This window comes from Dromaius novaehollandiae, chromosome 3 (assembly GCF_036370855.1).
Source record: "Dromaius novaehollandiae isolate bDroNov1 chromosome 3, bDroNov1.hap1, whole genome shotgun sequence".
NCBI lineage: Eukaryota > Metazoa > Chordata > Aves > Casuariiformes > Dromaiidae > Dromaius > Dromaius novaehollandiae.
The window spans coordinates 106,799,482-106,818,668 of NC_088100.1; the positions used below are offsets into that span (position 1 = coordinate 106,799,482).

General features: G+C 36.0%; 2 protein-coding genes across 8 annotated transcripts in view; one reads left to right on the forward strand and one right to left on the reverse strand.

Annotated features, from left to right (window-relative positions):
- IARS2 (isoleucyl-tRNA synthetase 2, mitochondrial) overlaps positions 1 to 2,679 on the forward strand; it is a 30,817-nt gene extending 28,138 nt beyond the window's left edge. The window contains exons 20-23 of the mRNA XM_026107861.2: positions 845 to 990; positions 1,154 to 1,344; positions 1,974 to 2,118; positions 2,288 to 2,679. Of these exons, the coding sequence (XP_025963646.1) occupies positions 845 to 990; positions 1,154 to 1,344; positions 1,974 to 2,118; positions 2,288 to 2,439 (634 nt within the window). The 3' untranslated portion in view covers positions 2,440 to 2,679. The remainder of the gene's footprint in view (positions 1 to 844; positions 991 to 1,153; positions 1,345 to 1,973; positions 2,119 to 2,287) is intronic.
- A 210-nt stretch (positions 2,680 to 2,889) lies between these two features.
- Positions 2,890 to 19,187, reverse strand: part of RAB3GAP2 (RAB3 GTPase activating non-catalytic protein subunit 2) — a 53,610-nt gene continuing 37,312 nt past the window's right edge. For 6 of the 7 annotated variants that reach the window (XM_026107853.1, XM_026107844.1, XM_026107836.1 and 3 more), the window contains 14 exons: positions 18,250 to 18,355; positions 17,067 to 17,227; positions 15,409 to 15,625; positions 14,881 to 15,054; positions 14,627 to 14,733; positions 13,510 to 13,576; positions 12,697 to 12,767; positions 10,599 to 10,634; positions 9,920 to 9,994; positions 9,432 to 9,650; positions 7,383 to 7,472; positions 7,080 to 7,298; positions 5,820 to 5,978; positions 2,890 to 4,818 (listed from right to left, as the gene is read on the reverse strand). In XM_026107853.1, the coding sequence (XP_025963638.1) occupies positions 4,672 to 4,818; positions 5,820 to 5,978; positions 7,080 to 7,298; positions 7,383 to 7,472; positions 9,432 to 9,650; positions 9,920 to 9,994; positions 10,599 to 10,634; positions 12,697 to 12,767; positions 13,510 to 13,576; positions 14,627 to 14,733; positions 14,881 to 15,054; positions 15,409 to 15,625; positions 17,067 to 17,227; positions 18,250 to 18,355 (1,848 nt within the window). In that variant the 3' untranslated portion in view covers positions 2,890 to 4,671. Of the gene's footprint in view, positions 4,819 to 5,819; positions 5,979 to 7,079; positions 7,299 to 7,382; positions 7,473 to 8,327; positions 8,461 to 9,431; positions 9,651 to 9,919; positions 9,995 to 10,598; positions 10,635 to 12,696; positions 12,768 to 13,509; positions 13,577 to 14,626; positions 14,734 to 14,880; positions 15,055 to 15,408; positions 15,626 to 17,066; positions 17,228 to 18,249; positions 18,356 to 19,187 lie in introns of those variants that run through there. The other variant, XR_010388585.1, reaches the window with a different exon arrangement.

The following is a 19,187-nucleotide window of genomic DNA, read 5'->3' on the forward strand; positions in this document are numbered from 1 at the left end:
CAGGCAAATGTTGAGTGAATACAAGTACCTTTGAGAATGTCTAACAAGTATATATTGTGCTTTAGTTCACTAAAGCACACAGATGAAAGCTTAGCTGCTTTCAGCTATCAGAGTATTTGCTGTTGTCATTAGTGTGCTAGTATATTCTCTCCACTAGGGGTGCTGAATCCTTTTGAAAGGTGATCAAACATTGTACATGCTTAAAACTAAATGAAGTTGTAAAGATAGATTCTTACATCTGTATTTCTACCTATAAATGTGTACATCTGTGAGTTTGGGGGGTAGGGGGAAGGGCTGCAGCACTTATCTGGGCAACCTGAAGTCTTACTGGTGTAAAAAAGAGAGAGAATCCTAAAGGCATGAGTTTTTAAGCAAGGATGTAGTCTGATAGCTTAGCAACCTTTGAAAGGGCTATTTCATGGAGGAAAGAGGGGATGGAGTTGCATGATCTTTGGTTTCCAGACTGAAAAGAAAGGGGGGAAAGAGAAGCCTGAATACTAAATTTAATAGACGAACTAGAATAAAGAATTAACAGAGCTGCAGGCTCACCTTCCTAAGAAAAGATTCCCTTCTATACAGATGAAGCAAATTAACATGCATTGTAAAAAGTTCCTTTTCTATAACAAAATGTGGCTGCATATGTAAATGCTGCTGTACCCATACCACTGTGCTTTCTAAGGGAGGCTAATTAGGAAAAGCTTTTCTTATAAAGTAGAAAGGCAAGCTGGATCAGGCTTTTATATGAAAGGTAGTACTGGCAGCCTTAGAAAGTAGTCTCTTAGTATTGCCATGTTATTGTTATTACTGAAAGGCCATACTTTCAACTCTCATCTCTATCTCGCAGGCTCTATTGTGAAGAAGAGAAGGATCCCAAACGTCGTTCATGTCAAACTGTGCTAGCAGAGGCTTTGGACATAGTAGTCCGATCATTTGCACCAATTCTTCCTCACTTAGCGGAGGAGGTTTTTCAGCACCTCCCTTATAAAAAGGGTAAAGCATGTACAGTTTCTAAGGACTTGTGATACTGTTTAATTGCACAGTTAAAGAATAGTGTAGCTCTGCATTTGCATTCTTTTTATTATTCATTTAATAAGCACTTACTTGTATAGAAAGGCATTACATCCAAAATTGCTTTGTTTACTTTGCTTTCAAGACTCAGAAGGTGTGTTTCGTAGTGGCTGGATTAAAGCAAGCTCAGGGTGGAAGAAACCTGGGACTGAGGAAGCAGTAGAAGGTGCATGTGCAATAAGAGACTCTTTCCTTGGGTCCATCTCTGGCAAGAATGCTTTGGAATATGAAGTTGTCATCGTCATTGAGCCTGGACTGCTGTTTGAATTAATGGAGGTAAAAGATACAACTAAGAACACAACTGTGGGGAAGTATATTAACTTCTGTGAACACTCTTCGCCGCAATAGAACATGAGTGTTCTAGCGCCACTGGCAGTGTTCTCCCTAAAGTAACTGTTTTCTTGATGTGTCAAGGTAACTTGAAAACATCTATCTGAACAGGGGAGCCTTAGACACTGAAATTCAAGTCTATAGGGGTAGAGGGGCTTTGTGGCAGGAATAATGAATTTGGACTCTTGGTTCAAATCCACGCTGATTCACTATCAAACTAGTGTTTGTAGGAACCACTGGCATTAGTCTTAGCATTTAATAATTTTAAAGAACAGTTAATCTTAGAGCTTGTATGGTAGATATCAGTTTTGATGCCAGATTTAAACGTATGCGCATACACACACTCATACCATATATAAGGGTGCATGCATGTATTTATATAAATATAAAACTTGTGCTCTCTTCATGACAAGTTGTATTCTGTTGGTGGCAAAAGAACATCTAAAAGTGTGGCTATGGACACATACAGCTTAATTCTGTTTTTGATTTAACCTTGGCTAGCAGAAGGCTGCACTTTAAAAGATGCTGAGGAACAAAAACAGGTTGCAAGTCTGAAAGTTAATGCTCTTCCCTAGGTACTGCAGGCTGAGGAATCTTCTAGTGTATCACAGCTGAATGAAATAATGATGGCTTCCCAGACAACTCTGCTGAGTGAGTTTCCTAAAGAAACACCTGCAGATGCAAACATCATCAGTGGGACCTTTTTGATTAACTTAGAAGGTAAGAGGACTATTGCAGACTTGCTTTTCTGCAAAGCAATATCTTTTTTTTTTTCTGTGCTGCAACATTGTTCACTTCATACATAGAGTTGAGCATCTCTTTTTATGAGTAGAAGTATGCTACTATAACTAGACCTAGATGTTCTCAATAGTAATGCTTTCCTTAACAGGTGGTGATATTCGTGAAGAATCATCATATAAAGTTATAGTTCTACCAACTGCCAAAGCAAAATGCCCTCGCTGCAGGAGATACACTTCTGATTCCTCAAGCATTCCCTGCCCACGGTGCATGAAAGTAATTGCTGGAAAAGGGAGTGTTTGAAGATTACATTTGACCAGCTTGTGCATAGACATAATGTAGATAACTCCATTGGAATAGGAGTATTGAACTGTGTAAAAGTGGTGGTTAACCAGAAGGTCTGCATATTGAAGACTGCAGAACCAGATGTTTAAAGCCCAGCCTGAGCAGAATTACAGAAGGCTCCCCCCATTCACACTATATTATACCAAATTGTGTATATCACTTTTAAGCTTAATTAAAAAGGCTGTTCCAAATAAGACATACATTTGTTTTAGTAACCTGTGTTCATGTTAGTCTTACTGTGGAATTTCATTTAAGTGAAAATGAGTTTATTACACTTCTGTACCAACATTAAGTAAGTGGTTCTGTATAGTCCCAAGGGATCAGTCCTCTATGCTGGAGTATGTACTTCCCTTGTGAAACAGTAAGAAGAAAAAAAATGGATGACATCATCCCCTAAAACAGGAAAGATACAATCAAACCTCAAATTTATTTATTCAATTTACACAAATACACAGCAAGTAAGACACAAAATAGCACTATATACAGAATATTACTTACAGTACATTACAGATTTGATTGGTGTAGAGTGTGAGCTCTGACATGATATTCTGTTACAGTAAAATCCTTTACACAGTTGTACTAGGATACAGGAATGTAATACAACTAAGAAAGTCTTTGTTTTTTTCCTTAATTTTCATGATTACTCACTCTCTCATTGCTGCAGAAGTTTGAAGTGCTGTCAGGCAAGGTGGTAAAATCACTGTACAACTTACCTTTTTCCAATTTTTTTCCCTACAGCTGTTTTAATTCTATAGTTCTATAACTGGAGTTATTGAAAGTGTAGATTAGGGATGGCCAGTTATTCTTAGTAGGATTCTTACTGGTCTTTACTATAACTGATCTCATACCACTAAAGGAAGGCAAATATTTAGCACCAGAACTTTTCAGAGAGCCTTAGTCAGCTATGTTAAAGTGCAGCACTTAAGAACTGTGGACATTGAACAGGTGAAGAAGTTCGTGTAGAACAAGCTACCTACAGAACCATTTTAGCAGGGGTGTAACCCTTGGATGACAGCAGCACATACTTCAGAAAGGTAAGACCAAATTCTCTGTGTTAACAAGGTAGAATTCTATGGAAGCTTCTTACATATAATGCAAGAAGAGCAAGTTACAAGACTGAGCTAGTAATTTCAGCTGACTTCAAGACAAAAACAGTTTACACCAATATTATTCTTCCATCCTGGCTTTTCCCAGGAAACATTCCTTTAAGTAGAAAGTAAACAGTACTAACTGATGCAAGATAATTGTCTGTTTAATATACCACTCCAACAGTGAAGATACTCACTATATAATTCCCTGTAGGTACTGTAAATATAAGGTTTATTTTTTTTTAAGGCTAAGGTTTTCAGTAAAGTTGGGTCAACTATTTAAGCAGCTTTTGACTACAAGTTAACATGTGCAGAGATTTATAGCATACTACATCTTCTACAGTGATAAGATGTCGGGGAGACAACTGTACAGTAAGATACTCCTTGACCCACTGAAACTCAGAAGAGCTTAATACTTAAGGGCAGGGATGTAAATCCAGTTTTAGCTGAGACCCAATACCCATGGGAACAGTACTCAGATCTGGACTAAAGGATGAGTCCATATTTGTGTATAAGAGGAGTGGGAGGTTCTCCCCTTGCATAAGACCCCAGCACATTCTGTCCTCTATCTTGTGCCATCATCATTCTCCTGTATAAGGCAGTAACAAGGCATGAGCCCAACACCACTTCTAGCTCTGAAAAAGCAGTATTGGCTTTACAAGATAACTTCAGTCTCTGAAGTTTCTCAGGTGTAATTCTACAGCTTGCTTTGAAAAACTAATCATACATGGAACATTGAGACTGCAGCAGTTACCACTAGTATAAAATACAGAATTTCACAAGATGTAATTTTGTAAATAGACTAAAACTGCTGTCAAATCTATCCAATTTAGACTACCGCAAGAAGCGCTCAAGTGAGAAATAAATAACAAAGCATTTCAGATATTGACAAATGTACTGGAAACTAACCCTCTTTGTACTAGTGCAGAATTTAAAATAAATTCCGATTTAAAATTATCTTCTGAAATTCTGGGGTGGGAAGGGTTGTTCTTTTGGTTGTTTTACAAAAGCCACATTAAAGTTTCCTTCTATAAAGTTCAGCCTTATTGTGTAAAGTCATGCATTATACCACTATATCACAGACCAGTTTTAACCAAGAATGTCATGATGAGATTGCTTCTACAGCCTCTATCAGATTCAAGGCAAGGCTATACTGCCCATGATTCTCTGGTAAGTGCTCTATTACTTTGTTAACTAGTTTAGCTGTTGTGGCAATTGGCACTTCTGGATTTTGAAGGTCCTGGGGGTCCTATAAAAGAATAAACACAGCATTAGAGTCATTTTACAAAAGATCTTCTGCAGATAGTTCCTCCTGAACTTGCATGAATGAAGTTAGTATTTGAGCCTTGACCCAGAAGTAGAATTGTACTACTGATTATTTTTTGCCCCTCAGACCCTTCTTAAATAGCTCCTCACACTGCTAAACAATATTCTTCAAATTTGTTCATACAAGCAAAACATTGCACCTGTAATTTGGATAAACACAAGGCATTGATTTCTGAATATTGCCACTAGACAAGATTGTCAATAGTCTGTTTAAAACAAGAACAAATCATCTACCCCAACTTCAGAAAAGAGTATTGCACAAAGTCACAAGGGCACTTCTACATCCAACACACTCAGCATGATGCTGTAATTTGAAGATTGATTCTTGAGAGCTATGTGAAGTAGTAAGACCCATAGCATTTATGCAGTGGAGTTCCTCTCCTCTACTTCTCCCTCCAAAGGATAAGTTTTTCACTGATTTCTTCAAGAAAGCCATTTTCCTAGTTTTTTTTTTTTCCTCACAGATTTAGTGAAGTTAAACAGTTACTTAGGTACACCTTAGAAAGAAAACATTTGCTAGAGACAGTTGAAGAGCCTGGTAATAGCTTGTGTAAAAACCAAGAAACTAAGAGGTCCAAATATCTATTAACATCGTGATGACTTCCAAAGAGATGGATGCTCTCAAAATAGAATTAAGTAAAATTGAGAAGTGTGAATTTGCTGTTCCCATTCTCAAAAAGAAAGTAACAATCGGTGACCAAAGTTCCCCTATTTTCAGAAAAAGTATTTTCAGAAAAGACAAGCAGTTTTCTCCAAAATTTACTTGAAGGCACAAGCTTATATAGTCTGAATCAGCAAAAACATACAGTTAAGCTGCACTGTCCAAAAGACTTTATTTTGAAAAGTGAAAACTGATTCTTCTTTCAGCTGGTGAACTGAAGCCTCTGTACATCAAGCTGTTTTCCTAAATCAGGCTTAACTTACCATAGCTTTAAGCCAAGTACATAGTGTTGGTGGAAGTCTAGCAAGGAGTTCCATACCCTCCTTTGTCTGCATATGAAGTAAAGCAAAGGCCAGTCTCTGTCCAGTCAGTATAAGGAGCTGTGATGCAAGCACTTCTTTGTCAGTCACCTGAAGAAAGGCCTGAAAACAGAAAAATACAAGGAGTTAGATACTGTTTGAGCATGACATAACTCATTTATCTAGAAGCATCTTTTGATTCAGTTTTTCATTCAGCCTTCAGATACTAAAAGGACAAATGGTTTTGAGACTGTTTCTTGGGTTATCTGCTAGTGTGATAAAGCATGTTACTAAAAGCTTCACAACAGCAGGAGAGTGAACAAAGGCAGAGATAGATCTGGTTTTTTGGTTTTTTTTTTTTTTTTTTTTTTAAGTTCAACAACATATTCCAAGCCTCAGGTTAATTTCTTAAATTGTTTGCTTTTCTCCTCAAGAAAGAAAAGGATTTTCTTCCTGAAGACTGATAAACTTTTCCTAAAATTCTGATCAGAGGACACAGATAGTCATGCATATTTTTTCCATCCCTAAGCAATTTACTGAACTCCTTTCTTTACAGGCTGTTTTACCTCTCTCCTATGAAGATGACCTGCCTATTTAGTAACTATGTCACATGGATTGAAAAGTCTGCCAAAGTGGAACATCCCCAAAGAACAAGTGAATGCTTTTTCCTAAATTTCAGTGCTTATCTCACATGAGTACAATCTGCAAAGATTTTGGTTTTACTCTGTTCTGTTGGTAACAGCTCATACTAGGAACCTGTTAATTTGTTAACATTACCTTCTCAATTAATTACATGTATGAGAACAGCTTATCAACTGCTGCTGTACCTCCACCAGATTTTATATTATGTTCCAACTCAAAATTTTGTCAGTTAGAGATTACAAGCAAGTCGCTTCACTTGAAAGCAAACTCCTGATATATAAAATACAGTACCATACAAACAGCTGTACTAGTCTGTCTGGACCAGTCTGTCTTTCTCACTATTGTTTCCACCAGTTGATATACACAGATGGTTGTTGGGATGAGGGAAGAAGTGAGCAAGAATACTGGTATTTTGCAAGTATGTTTCCAGCATCCGACTTACCAGGCTCAAAAAATTCCCAAGCTGCTAAAGACTTGCCTAACCCTCCCAAGCATTCCCTTACGAGTAAGTGAAAAAGTAATCTTAGCAGAGATTCTGACATAATACTGTATTGATTAAAAATGATTAAAAGGTGTTATTACCTCTTCACCAAGATGATCTATGCCATAATTATACAGTTCACAGACATAATGTCTTCGAACTGCATCCTCACAGATTTGAAGATGCTGAGCCAGATCCACAACCACAGTTGGCCAATCCTTCTCCTTTTCAAAAGGAAACAGTTCCTCTTCTGAGACTCCTTTGGCCTTCTGTGATGAACATAGGGTTTGAACCAGTGCACTCACAACTTTCACCAAGAACTTGGAAGGAAAAATTGAAAGTTACTTCAGTTTTATTTGAAGTTTTAGAGGTTCTAGAACTTTCAGTAGAAAACTTGCACCTACCTGTTGTCGTATGGATAACACATTTGGATCCATATCCCCACTGGGTAACAGCTGAATTGAAGTAAGGTCTTTGAAAAATGCATTTTTGCCCTAAAATGGAGAACCAAAGACAACCCTCAGAGATTTGGGGGGGGGGGGAAGGCTAGGAGAAGGGGAGGGGAAGTAATCCACTTTGATCGAAAACTGAAAAGCCAAAACATTCTTCTATTTAAATTGTATTGCATCTTCTATTTATCTTGGAGATGAAAATGGATATTGTAAGTTAAAGCTATGGAACAAAAGGCACACATTTCTTCATACAACCATAACATTTCAAGAATTTGCTTTCACTTAAAAACACCTGCCTACCAAATTAGGTATCTGATATACTACCAGCTGAAACTTAAATTTGCATATATTTTCTGGTCTCTGGTTTATCGTTCTAAACCAAAATGCCAAGTATGACATTTAATAAGAAATACATACTAGCTGGCACAAAAATACATTTTAACTATTATCTACTGAAATGCAGTTGACACTGCTTGATTTTAAAGGTCTCTTGGGCTACGCACTAAATTTCAGGTAAATCCTGAATGACAGCCACCAACCACTGTTTTGCCAACTGTTGCACTGGCTGTATTCAGAAATAGGCAGCGTTGCCCACAGAGAAGAATGGCACACCCAGCCCTTGTTTCAGCCCACCATGCTGCAGCAGTGACATACGCAATGCCAAGCGTCTCTGGCAGTCCTGCTCTGTACTAAAACAGGAAGTAGGGAATATGACACACACAAAAAAGCTTATGCTAGAAGACAAAAATCATCATAGTTAGGGGGTTCTCCTCCAGCTTGAGTGAACAGCTAGGAGAAATACCTAATGGCATTGCACTTTACTCATGGAATTACATAGAATTGCATTATAGATACTGGAATGGTGTAGGTGATGTGTAGGTCTAGATTGTGACTTGCCTTGTCAGAAATAAGGTGATAGGTGGCCTTAAACTTCTACATGCTTTTTTCAGTCAGTCATCAGTCAAGATTCCCTAAAGATCTTTAGAAGTTCTCCCATGAAGCTCACAGTACAAATGGGAATCTTGAGTGACTGAAGGCAAAAAGGAGAAAGCTGAGAATAACAGTTCTGTGTAAAAGGAAGGAGGCACAGGAATAGGCTTTAATTGTACTCTGGAGAAGTACTGTGCAGTCTTAAATGACACAAGATAATATAAATGATTTTTACTAATGGATGAGCAGAAAAAAAAGAAATAAAAAATCAATGGAATTTATCTATGCTAAAATGCTAAAACCAGATCCAGCTGCTTCATCAGGTCCAGCACACAGACAAGAACCTATAGCAAAAGGAAGGTAATATTCTGCATTTATAAAATTGGAATAGATCATTAAGAAGAAATTTTCAGTACAGTACTACAGGGCTAAATCATTTTCTCTCCCATAGAAATTAGATGTTCATCTACATCAGCACTTCTTTTCTAAATTTTATTTATTGCAGTGTGATAGAGTGAGGAGGAAGAAAACTCCGTATTTCCCATCAGTCTGACTCTCATATAAAGAGGGCACCACACACTGCATTTTAACTACACTGAGGTTTTTCTTTTTCTTCTTTAAGTGGTTTATTATATGCATTTAAATGACAAGCTGTTTGTTCTCCTTTAGAAAAGCTCAGCTGGATACAACAGCAACACTCTTAACATTTCTGTATCCAAAATATTTGTTTTCTCTGATCTGGCTCCTCTCCAAACAACTAAAAAAAACTTGTCATGCAGGCTGCATCCTGCATTCTCATCATGCAGTATTTTCAGGCCAGCTAATCATTAAGGAGCCGATTTTTACGCATCTGAGGTCACTACAAATCTTTCATTCATAAGACACAAGGACCACAGTTGGGTCTCCACCTGAATTCTGGTGACAACTCCATTAACACAGCAGCTCAACACCACAGTGTACTAAATGACTTCCACAGACCTCTGCATGAACTGTTTAAAGAGTGAAAGCTAACATTTTATAGGTAACGAGAGTGATAATTAGATGTATACACATAAGTTTCAGAAAACATACCTTACTATCAAAAAGTGAGAGGGGCTTCACACTCTTCAGAGAAAACCTCATGATGACGTACAAGACAGTACATAATACAAACTGATGTTCCACAAGCGGGTAGTGAATGCGTTTCTGCTCCAGGGCTAGTTCTACTATCGATATCGGTCCTTCTACCGACAACCAAGCATCTTCAGTATCCAGGACAGGAGCCTGCATTTCGTCACTACTAACATCAGCCTACCAGAGCAACACAGAAAAGTAGTCACACATAAGACGTCATCTATATTAGGGCTTCCTATGCAGAAGACATGACATTACACAAGTTTTATGCATTGAAATTGAAAACAGAATTTCATATTTTCTAGAAGAGAAAGATTCTTTCTAGAATTTCATTTATTAATATTTGTATGAAGTGAATAGTACAAAAACTAATAAAACCATAAGAATTAACATTTATATCTTCCCAGTAGAAAATAAGGAATTAAGAATTAAAATTAAACTCTTACCTCTAGTAATGTTTGCAGAAGATCTGAACAGCAGCCAAGAAACAATGTCATTGCAGTGTCACCCATACCTACATCCTGTTAACAAACAGTATCATTTAAATTTTTGCAGCTGGAATTGAAAGGAGCCTTTATCAGCTCTATATGTTTGAGAAGACAGTTGTTTACATTAAATATAATAGGTAAATAAACTGAGCCTAACACTATATTCTAAGCTAAACAAACATTCAGTTAAGCACAAAGGTTTAGAAATAATAGGGAAAAAATAGAAACAGAGCTTCCTAATATCATAAAAGATTTTAATTAATAGCTTGATTAACCCATTTACAAGACTATTTCTAAACGAGACAATTCCTCAAGTAATCATATCTACTAAACTTCATTTTCTGAACATATCAAGTAAGCTTTTCAAAAAAATTTAACTTATGAATTCTACATGAAAAATGATAGTAATTTGTCATGTTACACTCTCAAGTCTACCATCTGTTACAATTGTTTCTAATTTGTTTTGTCAGATAAATTTTTATTTTCTAAAATTCATAGCATTTTCTTAGGGCTTCATTTTGAATTTTTCTGAATTTCATAATGCACTATCACTTTCAAAAACAGATCATAAGCTAGTACTGAAAATAAGTAGTTTTTATTTGTTTTTCCCCATTTAGACAAAAGTAATATTACTTGCCCTTCTGCATAATCTGTCCTTAGGAGCTTTTCCAACCTGTTTAAAAAAAAAATCAGCACAATTAAATAATTTTTATTATAAAAGTATGCATTGTCCTACAATTTAAGCTAATACTTAGCATTTTCCTAACACAAAAACAGAAAACAGTTCATTACAACTACATAAGGGATTACATTGCAGAGTTTTCTTTTGAAAAAAAGATGATTTGATACAGATCATAATACAACATAGAAATGAACATCATTGATGCCAGTACAGTTCTGTTCATCCTTCTTAATGTCTAGATTTAAAAATAAGGCCCAAAAGTCCTCATTCAAAGCCAAAAGGCAACTAAAAAATTACCAGTGATTTCTATAATACAAGAGTAGAACTATAATATCAAGCATGAGATTAAGAAGAAACATTAGGGAACAAGAAGAAAGAAAAAATGAATGTTCTGGAATAATCACTGGGATAGGAAATATCTAATAAGAATACTATTGCAGAAAGTTTTCATGCTTTCTGGTCTAAGTTCCTCAAAAGAGACACCTCAATCATTTCCTGTTTAGAACAACGTTACTATGCTGTTGCTTATATCCACTTTCTACAAGTAAAATCACATTCTACAGATGATGAAAAACCTACATCAATGGAAGCCAACTCTTCCACAGCAGAAAGAAATAAAACTAATGTTTACAATACCATGGCAAAGTCTAAACAAGAGCTGAAGAGAGATGCCAGAGTCCTGAATCACAGGACTATTTAAACTTGAATTCGAGTGATCCAGCACACTGTTTCAAAGTCTGAATAGGCCAACTTTAAGCTGTCACTTTTGGAATTGATTAATTGCCAACAGATAGGATATTTGGAAACAGTATTATTATTAGAGCTGGTGAGCGATCAGTTATGCTTTTGTTACCTAACACAAACTCTGAAGACTCTGAATCACATCTTTCAAACATACATAAATAACAAATGTTAACTTTTAGTAGTTATTACATGGTGTTAGTCTGAGGCGACAGTCGATGTGTGCAAAAAATAGTTAATAAGAAATACAGGAGAAAACCTTTATCTTTTCTCCTGCAGGTGTTAATGTAAGCAGAAATAATGGTGTTTAAGTAAAGGCATGTAGAACGAATGGAAAAGTTTTTGCAAAAGAAAAGTCTACTTAAATTCTGAGCCTGTTTCCCTGAGCCTATTTACTGAAAGGAACAACAAGGATAACAATATTCTCTCTTTTAGAGCTAAGGAAAAAAGGGAGAAAATGAGAGGCACAAGGTGGGGGGGGGGGGGGAGTGAGACAGCAAACCCTTAAGTTTTTTAAATCATTGTCAACACTTTCCTGTTTTGCTCCTCTGGACTTTTATGCTAAAAAACACTTTGCTGCTGCTCTACATCTGGCAAACCAATAGGCAGATTCTCTTACGCACTTAAACAGATCTGTCATTTACTGACAGTACTTTCTCTCTCTCAATTGTCTCCCTGTCCTAAACACAACTGTCTTCCAGTAAACAGATCTGCTATATGCATGCAAAATTGAAGTTTAGCAGGAACAAGAGCAATAAAACTCACAGCAAACAAGCTGCATACTAGAGTAGAAACTGATTTAGCAAGCTAGTGGGAGTTAAAAATACTCAACAGCATTCACAAAACATTCTGCATCCAGAAGAATAAGAGCTCATACACCCAAAACTTGGGCCCCAGCAGGCAGAAAAGCTACTGCTGTAGAAACCTGAAAGTTTCATGGCAATAACCATCAGGTGCAGTAAATAAGTATATGGAAAACGCTAAGTTCCTTATTGTTTTCTAAATTAAAAATAAAATTTATACAGACACACACACACAAAATCAGGAAGAAAAAGCATATACTCCTTAAAATAAAATCATTATTAAAAGGAGGTTTAGGACAAATGGTTTTGCAAATATTTTTTGCTTACCAATCAGTGCATTTTTGTGATCTGCACTGGTTAAGAGCCTTCATTACATCAGCCAATTTCTCCTATTGCTTAAAGCTACCTAAAGTTGGTCATTCCAAAGAACAGATATGATATTTTAAAATAAGCATTAATAAAGCAGTTAATAAAAGCTAGCCAAACTACTGTCATGATACTGCACTCACCTTGTCCATTAGATAAGTAGCAGAAGAAAGTCTTTTTACTATGAATGTATTCCACATCATCAGAGCAATACCTAGAACAATCATATGCTTGTAAACTCCAAGCAAATAGAAGAAACATCTTATGCAACAGAGGTAGGGAGCAAAACAGGGCTAAAATTCCTTTAATGGCGGGGAATTAAAAGCAGATGGTAAGTGAAACAAGAAGATAATGCCAGTTACCCTGGTCAATTTACACTTGGACTTTAGATTTCAGATTTCTCAGGAGTTGACTACTACTACTGTGCCCAAACACAGTCAGAAATGGAAAAATAATTCATTAAAATTACTATATTATATATACTGAGTTAAACACTGTAGGGATAGTGTAAATTTGATGGTAAGCATGAAGGTTTAAAACCCGTGCTTTAGGCACAGTGTGCACTATATTTTCATCTATAAATAGTCTACAAAGGACAAGTTTCATCACATACTCTAAAACACAGAATATCAAGAAATATGTGAAATGTAATTGGCTGCAACGACTGCCCACTACTGTTTTGAATAAAATTAAAAAAAAAAAATGTTCAGAGCAATTTTTCTACCATTTTTTAAGTTATATGTATGTTAGCTTTGTCTACCCAACTTATTTCCATGACTGTGATAAACTATCATTTTTAACAGGAAAAACAAAAAAGTTTGAATGTCAGCACAAAGTCTTTCTACACAAAATGGTCATCACTCCTACTGAACTGCACATATTTCTCCTAGTCTACAGAGAGTGAATTGTTTGACAGTTTCAACAGAGATCATCTTCAATGAGCACTTTGTACTTACCATGTTGAACGTGGGCATTAATGATACATCTAAGGTGATCTATAGACCTAATGAGAAAACATGCTTCCTTATGTAAAACAAAAAAAGTAAAAGAACAAGTTATTACATTATTCAAAGTTTGTTTTAAATGTAAACTGTTGATTCTTAAAAGGCACAGGACATCACTCGTTTTTGATAGTTATAGAACTTGTGAGGAAACTATTCTGACATTGTACTCTTCTCTGCTATGTCATAAACATACATGCACATGCAAAGTATCTTCATGAAACATGCTGATTTTAGCACTATTTTCAAGGCTTTGTTTCAGTATTTGTATACCGACATACTCTATGCTGAAAGAACTTCCACTGATTAATAGCATTGTCTTGCAAAAACAAAATCCATTTGTGTTAGAAACATTATTTTTCACTCCACATCATTACAGTAGAGTAAGTTTTTAAAAATATCAAAGGAACCTTTTATTCTACTGCAAGGTGTTCTGTTGCACAGATATGAGGAGCGCTAATCTCAATTTTAAGATCATTTATTCTGATAGCATTAGAACTTAAGGTAACATTTTCTAACATTAGATAAGCTGGAGGAGAGTAGCAGAACAAAACCTATATGTGTATATATATATTTTTTTGCTATGACAATTCCTGGCTAGAAAAAAAAACAACCTTAGAATAACGTTCAAGAAATCTCTCTTCCGTCTTTAAATAGTACGGATTATAATCTAACAAATTCTATGATCTGTTTTAGCACATACAAAACACAGGAAAAGTTCATCTCTCTTTCGCAATACTTAATACCTTATTTTGTATTTATACAAAATGCAAAGAAAACAATGATCTTATCTGAAGTAGCATGAATCCAGTATCTGTAGTTTCAGTTTTCAGAGTCTGATAGCTCAGGAACACAGTGTCCTGTCTTTTTGAGGTGCCGCACCACCTTAGTACTTCTGTTCGTTTTCTCAATTAAATTTGTGCTTGCCACTTACCACAGAAAAAAATTAACTACTATGCTTTAAAGTCAGTGTCATCTTAGTGGAAATTTTCATGAATTAAAACAAAATTGTGAAACTGTTTCTAATGAGATTTCTTAACCATTACTCTCCCCAAGATGAAATTGTTTTTACCTCTGGGTCCTTATTCCATTGCACTACATATTCCCAACAGCAATGTGCATGGAGTACATCCAGTTCAAGACTACAAGGAAATTGCTCATAGGCTAGTTGCAGCAGCTCTAGAGGGGGGAGAAAAAAGAAAGAAAAAACCCACAAGTTACAGCACAGATGTTTTCCCCACTATAATTTCTGGTACTTCAGAACAGTTTTATTGAAAACACCTCTTAAGAAAGTTTAAATTTGAAAAATCAATGTTATTTTCTTACCTAAGATTGTTTCCAAGCCTGCTTCTGCTTCTGGTTCCTCAAGAAAGATGTTACTATGCATTTCTACTGATTCTTCAGTACTATCAGTATCTTTTTTGCATTTTGCCAAATTCAGTACAGCAGGACTGAAGCCTTGCTTAAAAACCCACTTCGCTACAGTGTCAGCAAAGCCCCCTAAGAAAAAAAAACATATATACACACACTATGTAGTCTGTATATCCCAGATGAATTACAGTTCAGAAGCAAAAGGACAAGTAAAGAGATACTCATGACTATTAACTGATGCCATATAATTATATAACGACTTTGTCGATTAGAAAATTTTCTAATTGACTCATTAGATGTTTACAACGCAGTCTTTACAATAATACCCTTTTACAAATTTAAACCTCAGAAGAGCTAAGAAAAGGAACCAGCAGAACAATTTCCAGTGCAGTATCTTTCACAAAGTGGGTAAGAGTAACTCAGAAGTCTATTACACAATCAACCATCTTTCCAGGAGAAAAAAAAAAAAAAAAAAAAAAGTACCTTTTCCACCTTCAAGCAATTTCTTTACAGAAAGCCTGCCCAAAGGCTCAGTCTGTAGAGAGGAAATTCTCGTTGTCCTCTTGCTCACTTTGCTATGCAGTAGTGTTTGAAGTATCAGACAATCCTCTAACTGTTTCAGCAAAAGTTTCCAATATTCAGTATCAAGAGAAAGTGCTTCCCACGAGTCCGTATCCGAACCTACAATTATTTGTGAAAACTAACAGAACATATGAGCTGTTTTAGGTCCGGTCACCTAAAGTAGCACACTTTTGTTTAAAAGCGTTAATATTAAAATTGAAAGATATATCCCAAGAGCTACTGCATTTTAAAGAATAATTTAGTTTAAATTTAGTTTAAGATATGAATATTAACTATTATCCAAAGGTAAATTAATATCCTATACTGCTCATAAGACACACAGATTTCTCAAATAAAAGCATAAAGAAATAAAAGGACCTGACTTAGTCCCGCTCTTTAATTCACATTTAGTTGAAAAACAGGCTACAATCCTTTCAAAAAAAAATTGATTCTTCCAACTCCTCCACTAGACACACCATTTTTCACTCCTTACACATAGGGTTAATCCATCTCTATTTCAATTTCTCTCCACATTTAAAAAAAATACACATCATGCCTCAAGCACCCCAAAATTGGAACATATTACATCACAATTCTGTACATTATTTTGATGCTTCCCTATTTACAAGCAAATACTTTGCCAGGAAGCCCAAGAGTCTTTTCTGTAGGGTACTGATCTGATTTTTAGCGTTTGGCACCAAGATAGCAAATTGTAGAACTCTTAGAGTAGGGAAACAGAGGAAAAAGATAATTTTTTTGGTTTTATGGAAAGGAAATTATGGCTGTTGCTTTATTCATTTAAGAGCAAAAGAGAAGAAAATGTGAGAAAGAGAAGAGTGTATGGGTGAAGCACAGTATGTTGCAACATACCGACATGCCCATTTGAGTACCCACTAAAGATTTTAATATAGAGAATTGCAATAGTTAAAATGAATGTGCAAAAATACTACAACACTTCCCCACAACCTAGTTATAATAGTTACAAGCCTGTACATCCCCTAAATTCCATCCAGCACCTTAAGACAAGTAACAAAAAATACATAGGCCTAGTACTGCTTAAGTATGGAATGATTTTTACTCTTTTACACAACAATGTTGTGTGCAGTTTCACGGGATTAATCACAACTTTGTGGAAAGACATTTACTGTCAAAAAAAATACAGAAAAACCATACGAAGTAAGGCATAGCAATATAAAGGCTAAGCAAATTCACCAGTCTATTAAAAAAATAAGAATTGCAAATGTATTAAAAGAAGTTTGCTATCCAAAGTTCACTGAACTTCTGAAACTTATTTGGAAGCTGCATAGGATTTGTCTACACAAAAGTTTTTGCTATCAAGAAAAAACTCACTATACAGTTCACTTCACATACTTCAATACTCATAGCAAACAGTTCTAATATTCATTTACCTCAGCATAATATTCTTCAAATCCAAATTCAATTTTTTTAGGCTTGCAGTGTGCCAGTGTCAGAATGACAACACATGAATGTTGAGGATGTTACTCCATTAAGAACATCCAGCACTTTGCATGATACCAGTACAGTAAATAAAAAGAGGAGAGAGGTCCAAGATTACATACCTTTTTCTCTGTGACACTGTCAATTATCTCTGCAGTGACAGAATGTCCAACATGAGCAGACAATAAGGCAGCTGCATTATTTTCAGACTGAATACAAGCTGTACGCATTTGTTGCCACCAGGGAGAAACTGACTGAGTGTCCCATGACTCATCTATGGCAACTGTACGGAAGGGGAGAGTAGGACATTCAACTTGTGTCATTAGGTGTTAAACTAGCAAGACAGAAACCAGCCGTGAAAGCAGCATTTATTAATTCAGCCTACATTAGCAGCAATTTCCAATTACTCTACAGTGATTACATTATCTTTTTCTGGGTATTTAGCCTACAATTTCTAGATCGCTACTCAAATTTAAAATGGAAGATGCAGAATGCGAATTATTTGGACTCCCAAGTTTCACTTGTACAAAACAGGCAATAAATCTGAATCACTAGACATTAAACTCCGCTGCACACTTACTGCATCTAAGGAATGCTATAAAATGACACTTCACAATGCAAACAACTCATCTTTTGTTATTTCAAGATATCATATGTATTCAGTGTACTCAAGCTGGCTCTCTTCAGGCTAGCTCACACTCAGCAGAATTAATTCAGAAAACAGCAGTGGGTTGCTCACGCTTCCAGTTTCAATGTTGTTCACAGCAGCTCTTTGTGAGCTAGGAGAAGTCAGTCTTTCTTCATCACCCAACCTTCCCCAGATAACCAAAAGTTGACTTGATAGAGCAACCCTCAAGTTCCAGAGATGTTCAGTAAATAAACGCTGCCAGAATAACTGTGTCTCAACCTGTGTTAAACCAGCCTGAAGGATTTCTGAGTACCAATCAGCACAAGGGAGAGAGGCAGGACTACACACCCAAAACAGTGAGGAAGGGGAGCTGGACACCCCCATCTTCTGGTGCCAAAAGGAGTTGGGTCAACTTAGCGGTCAGTGAAACTGCAGGCTACGACACAGGACTTTAATGAGGGTTTTGACTGCATTTTTTAGTCATTTACTACTTTTAAAATGCATTAACATTCAATATCTAGCTCTCTTACATCAATTTTTAGGGGGAAAAAAAGCCTAACTGATAGTAGTCAGGTATCCTACATGTAATTTAGTCCTTTCTTAGTCAGTCTAGAGTAGTAAATGTCTAACGATTAATTCAATCAGTCATGTCTAAATGTTCCAAATGCACATTTTACCTTTCATTCTGCTCAGAAGCGACAGCATAGTGTGAAGGCAGCTAACTGAGTCTGGTTTATCTAGAATATCCTTTTCCTTGGAAAGCCACAAATTGAGAAGGAGTGACTGGGAGGCAGAAAAGAAGTACGCAGTTAAAGCAATAGCATGAAACTCTTCAACATTGCAATATACTTGATGCAAACATCTGCTTGAATAAAATCTGTCATGGAGCAGAACTGCTGTATCCATGAAACCTTATTAGCATAAAAAGTTACAAATGTACTGCAAATAGCACCCTGTGACAGACTTTGAAGTGAAACAATACAATCAATATCTTCCACTTAAAAAAAAAAAAAAACCCTTAAAAAAAATTATTTTAAAGGCATGGGCAGATAATACCAGCAAGTCAGCAATCTCAATTTTGTAAACATTAGTACAGAGTTACTAGTATTTCAGCTGAAAATCTTCAGTCACCAGGTAGTGGGAGGGAAAAAAGCAGCAAAGTACCAAAATTACAGGTAGATGAAATATAAGGATGATGGTCTGAACACTACTAGAGAGATTCTGACAAATTTACTTGGTGTTCTTTTACACTTCCTTGCTTGCTTACAAAAAGGAATTGTAACAAATGTCTTGGTACTAATTCTTATCCCACTAAAACCAATCAAGTTTTTAATGCAGTTTATCTGAACTTAACTACTATATAATTTTCTCTTTGGAAAAGTGTTGAGGAAATTTTTACAAGATTGTATTTGTAGTTGTAAAAGCATACTTTAGACATTCCCACTAGCATACCCACAGATATTTCCTACTAGAAGATTTTTATTTTCTTTCTTTTACATCTGTTAAGTGGGAAGTATAAATATGAGCATCCAAAGAACTGAATGTGGGGGCATAAGAACATGAAAGACAGTTTGAGTACAGCACTAATCCAAAGGTCAACATTCAGAATTTTTCC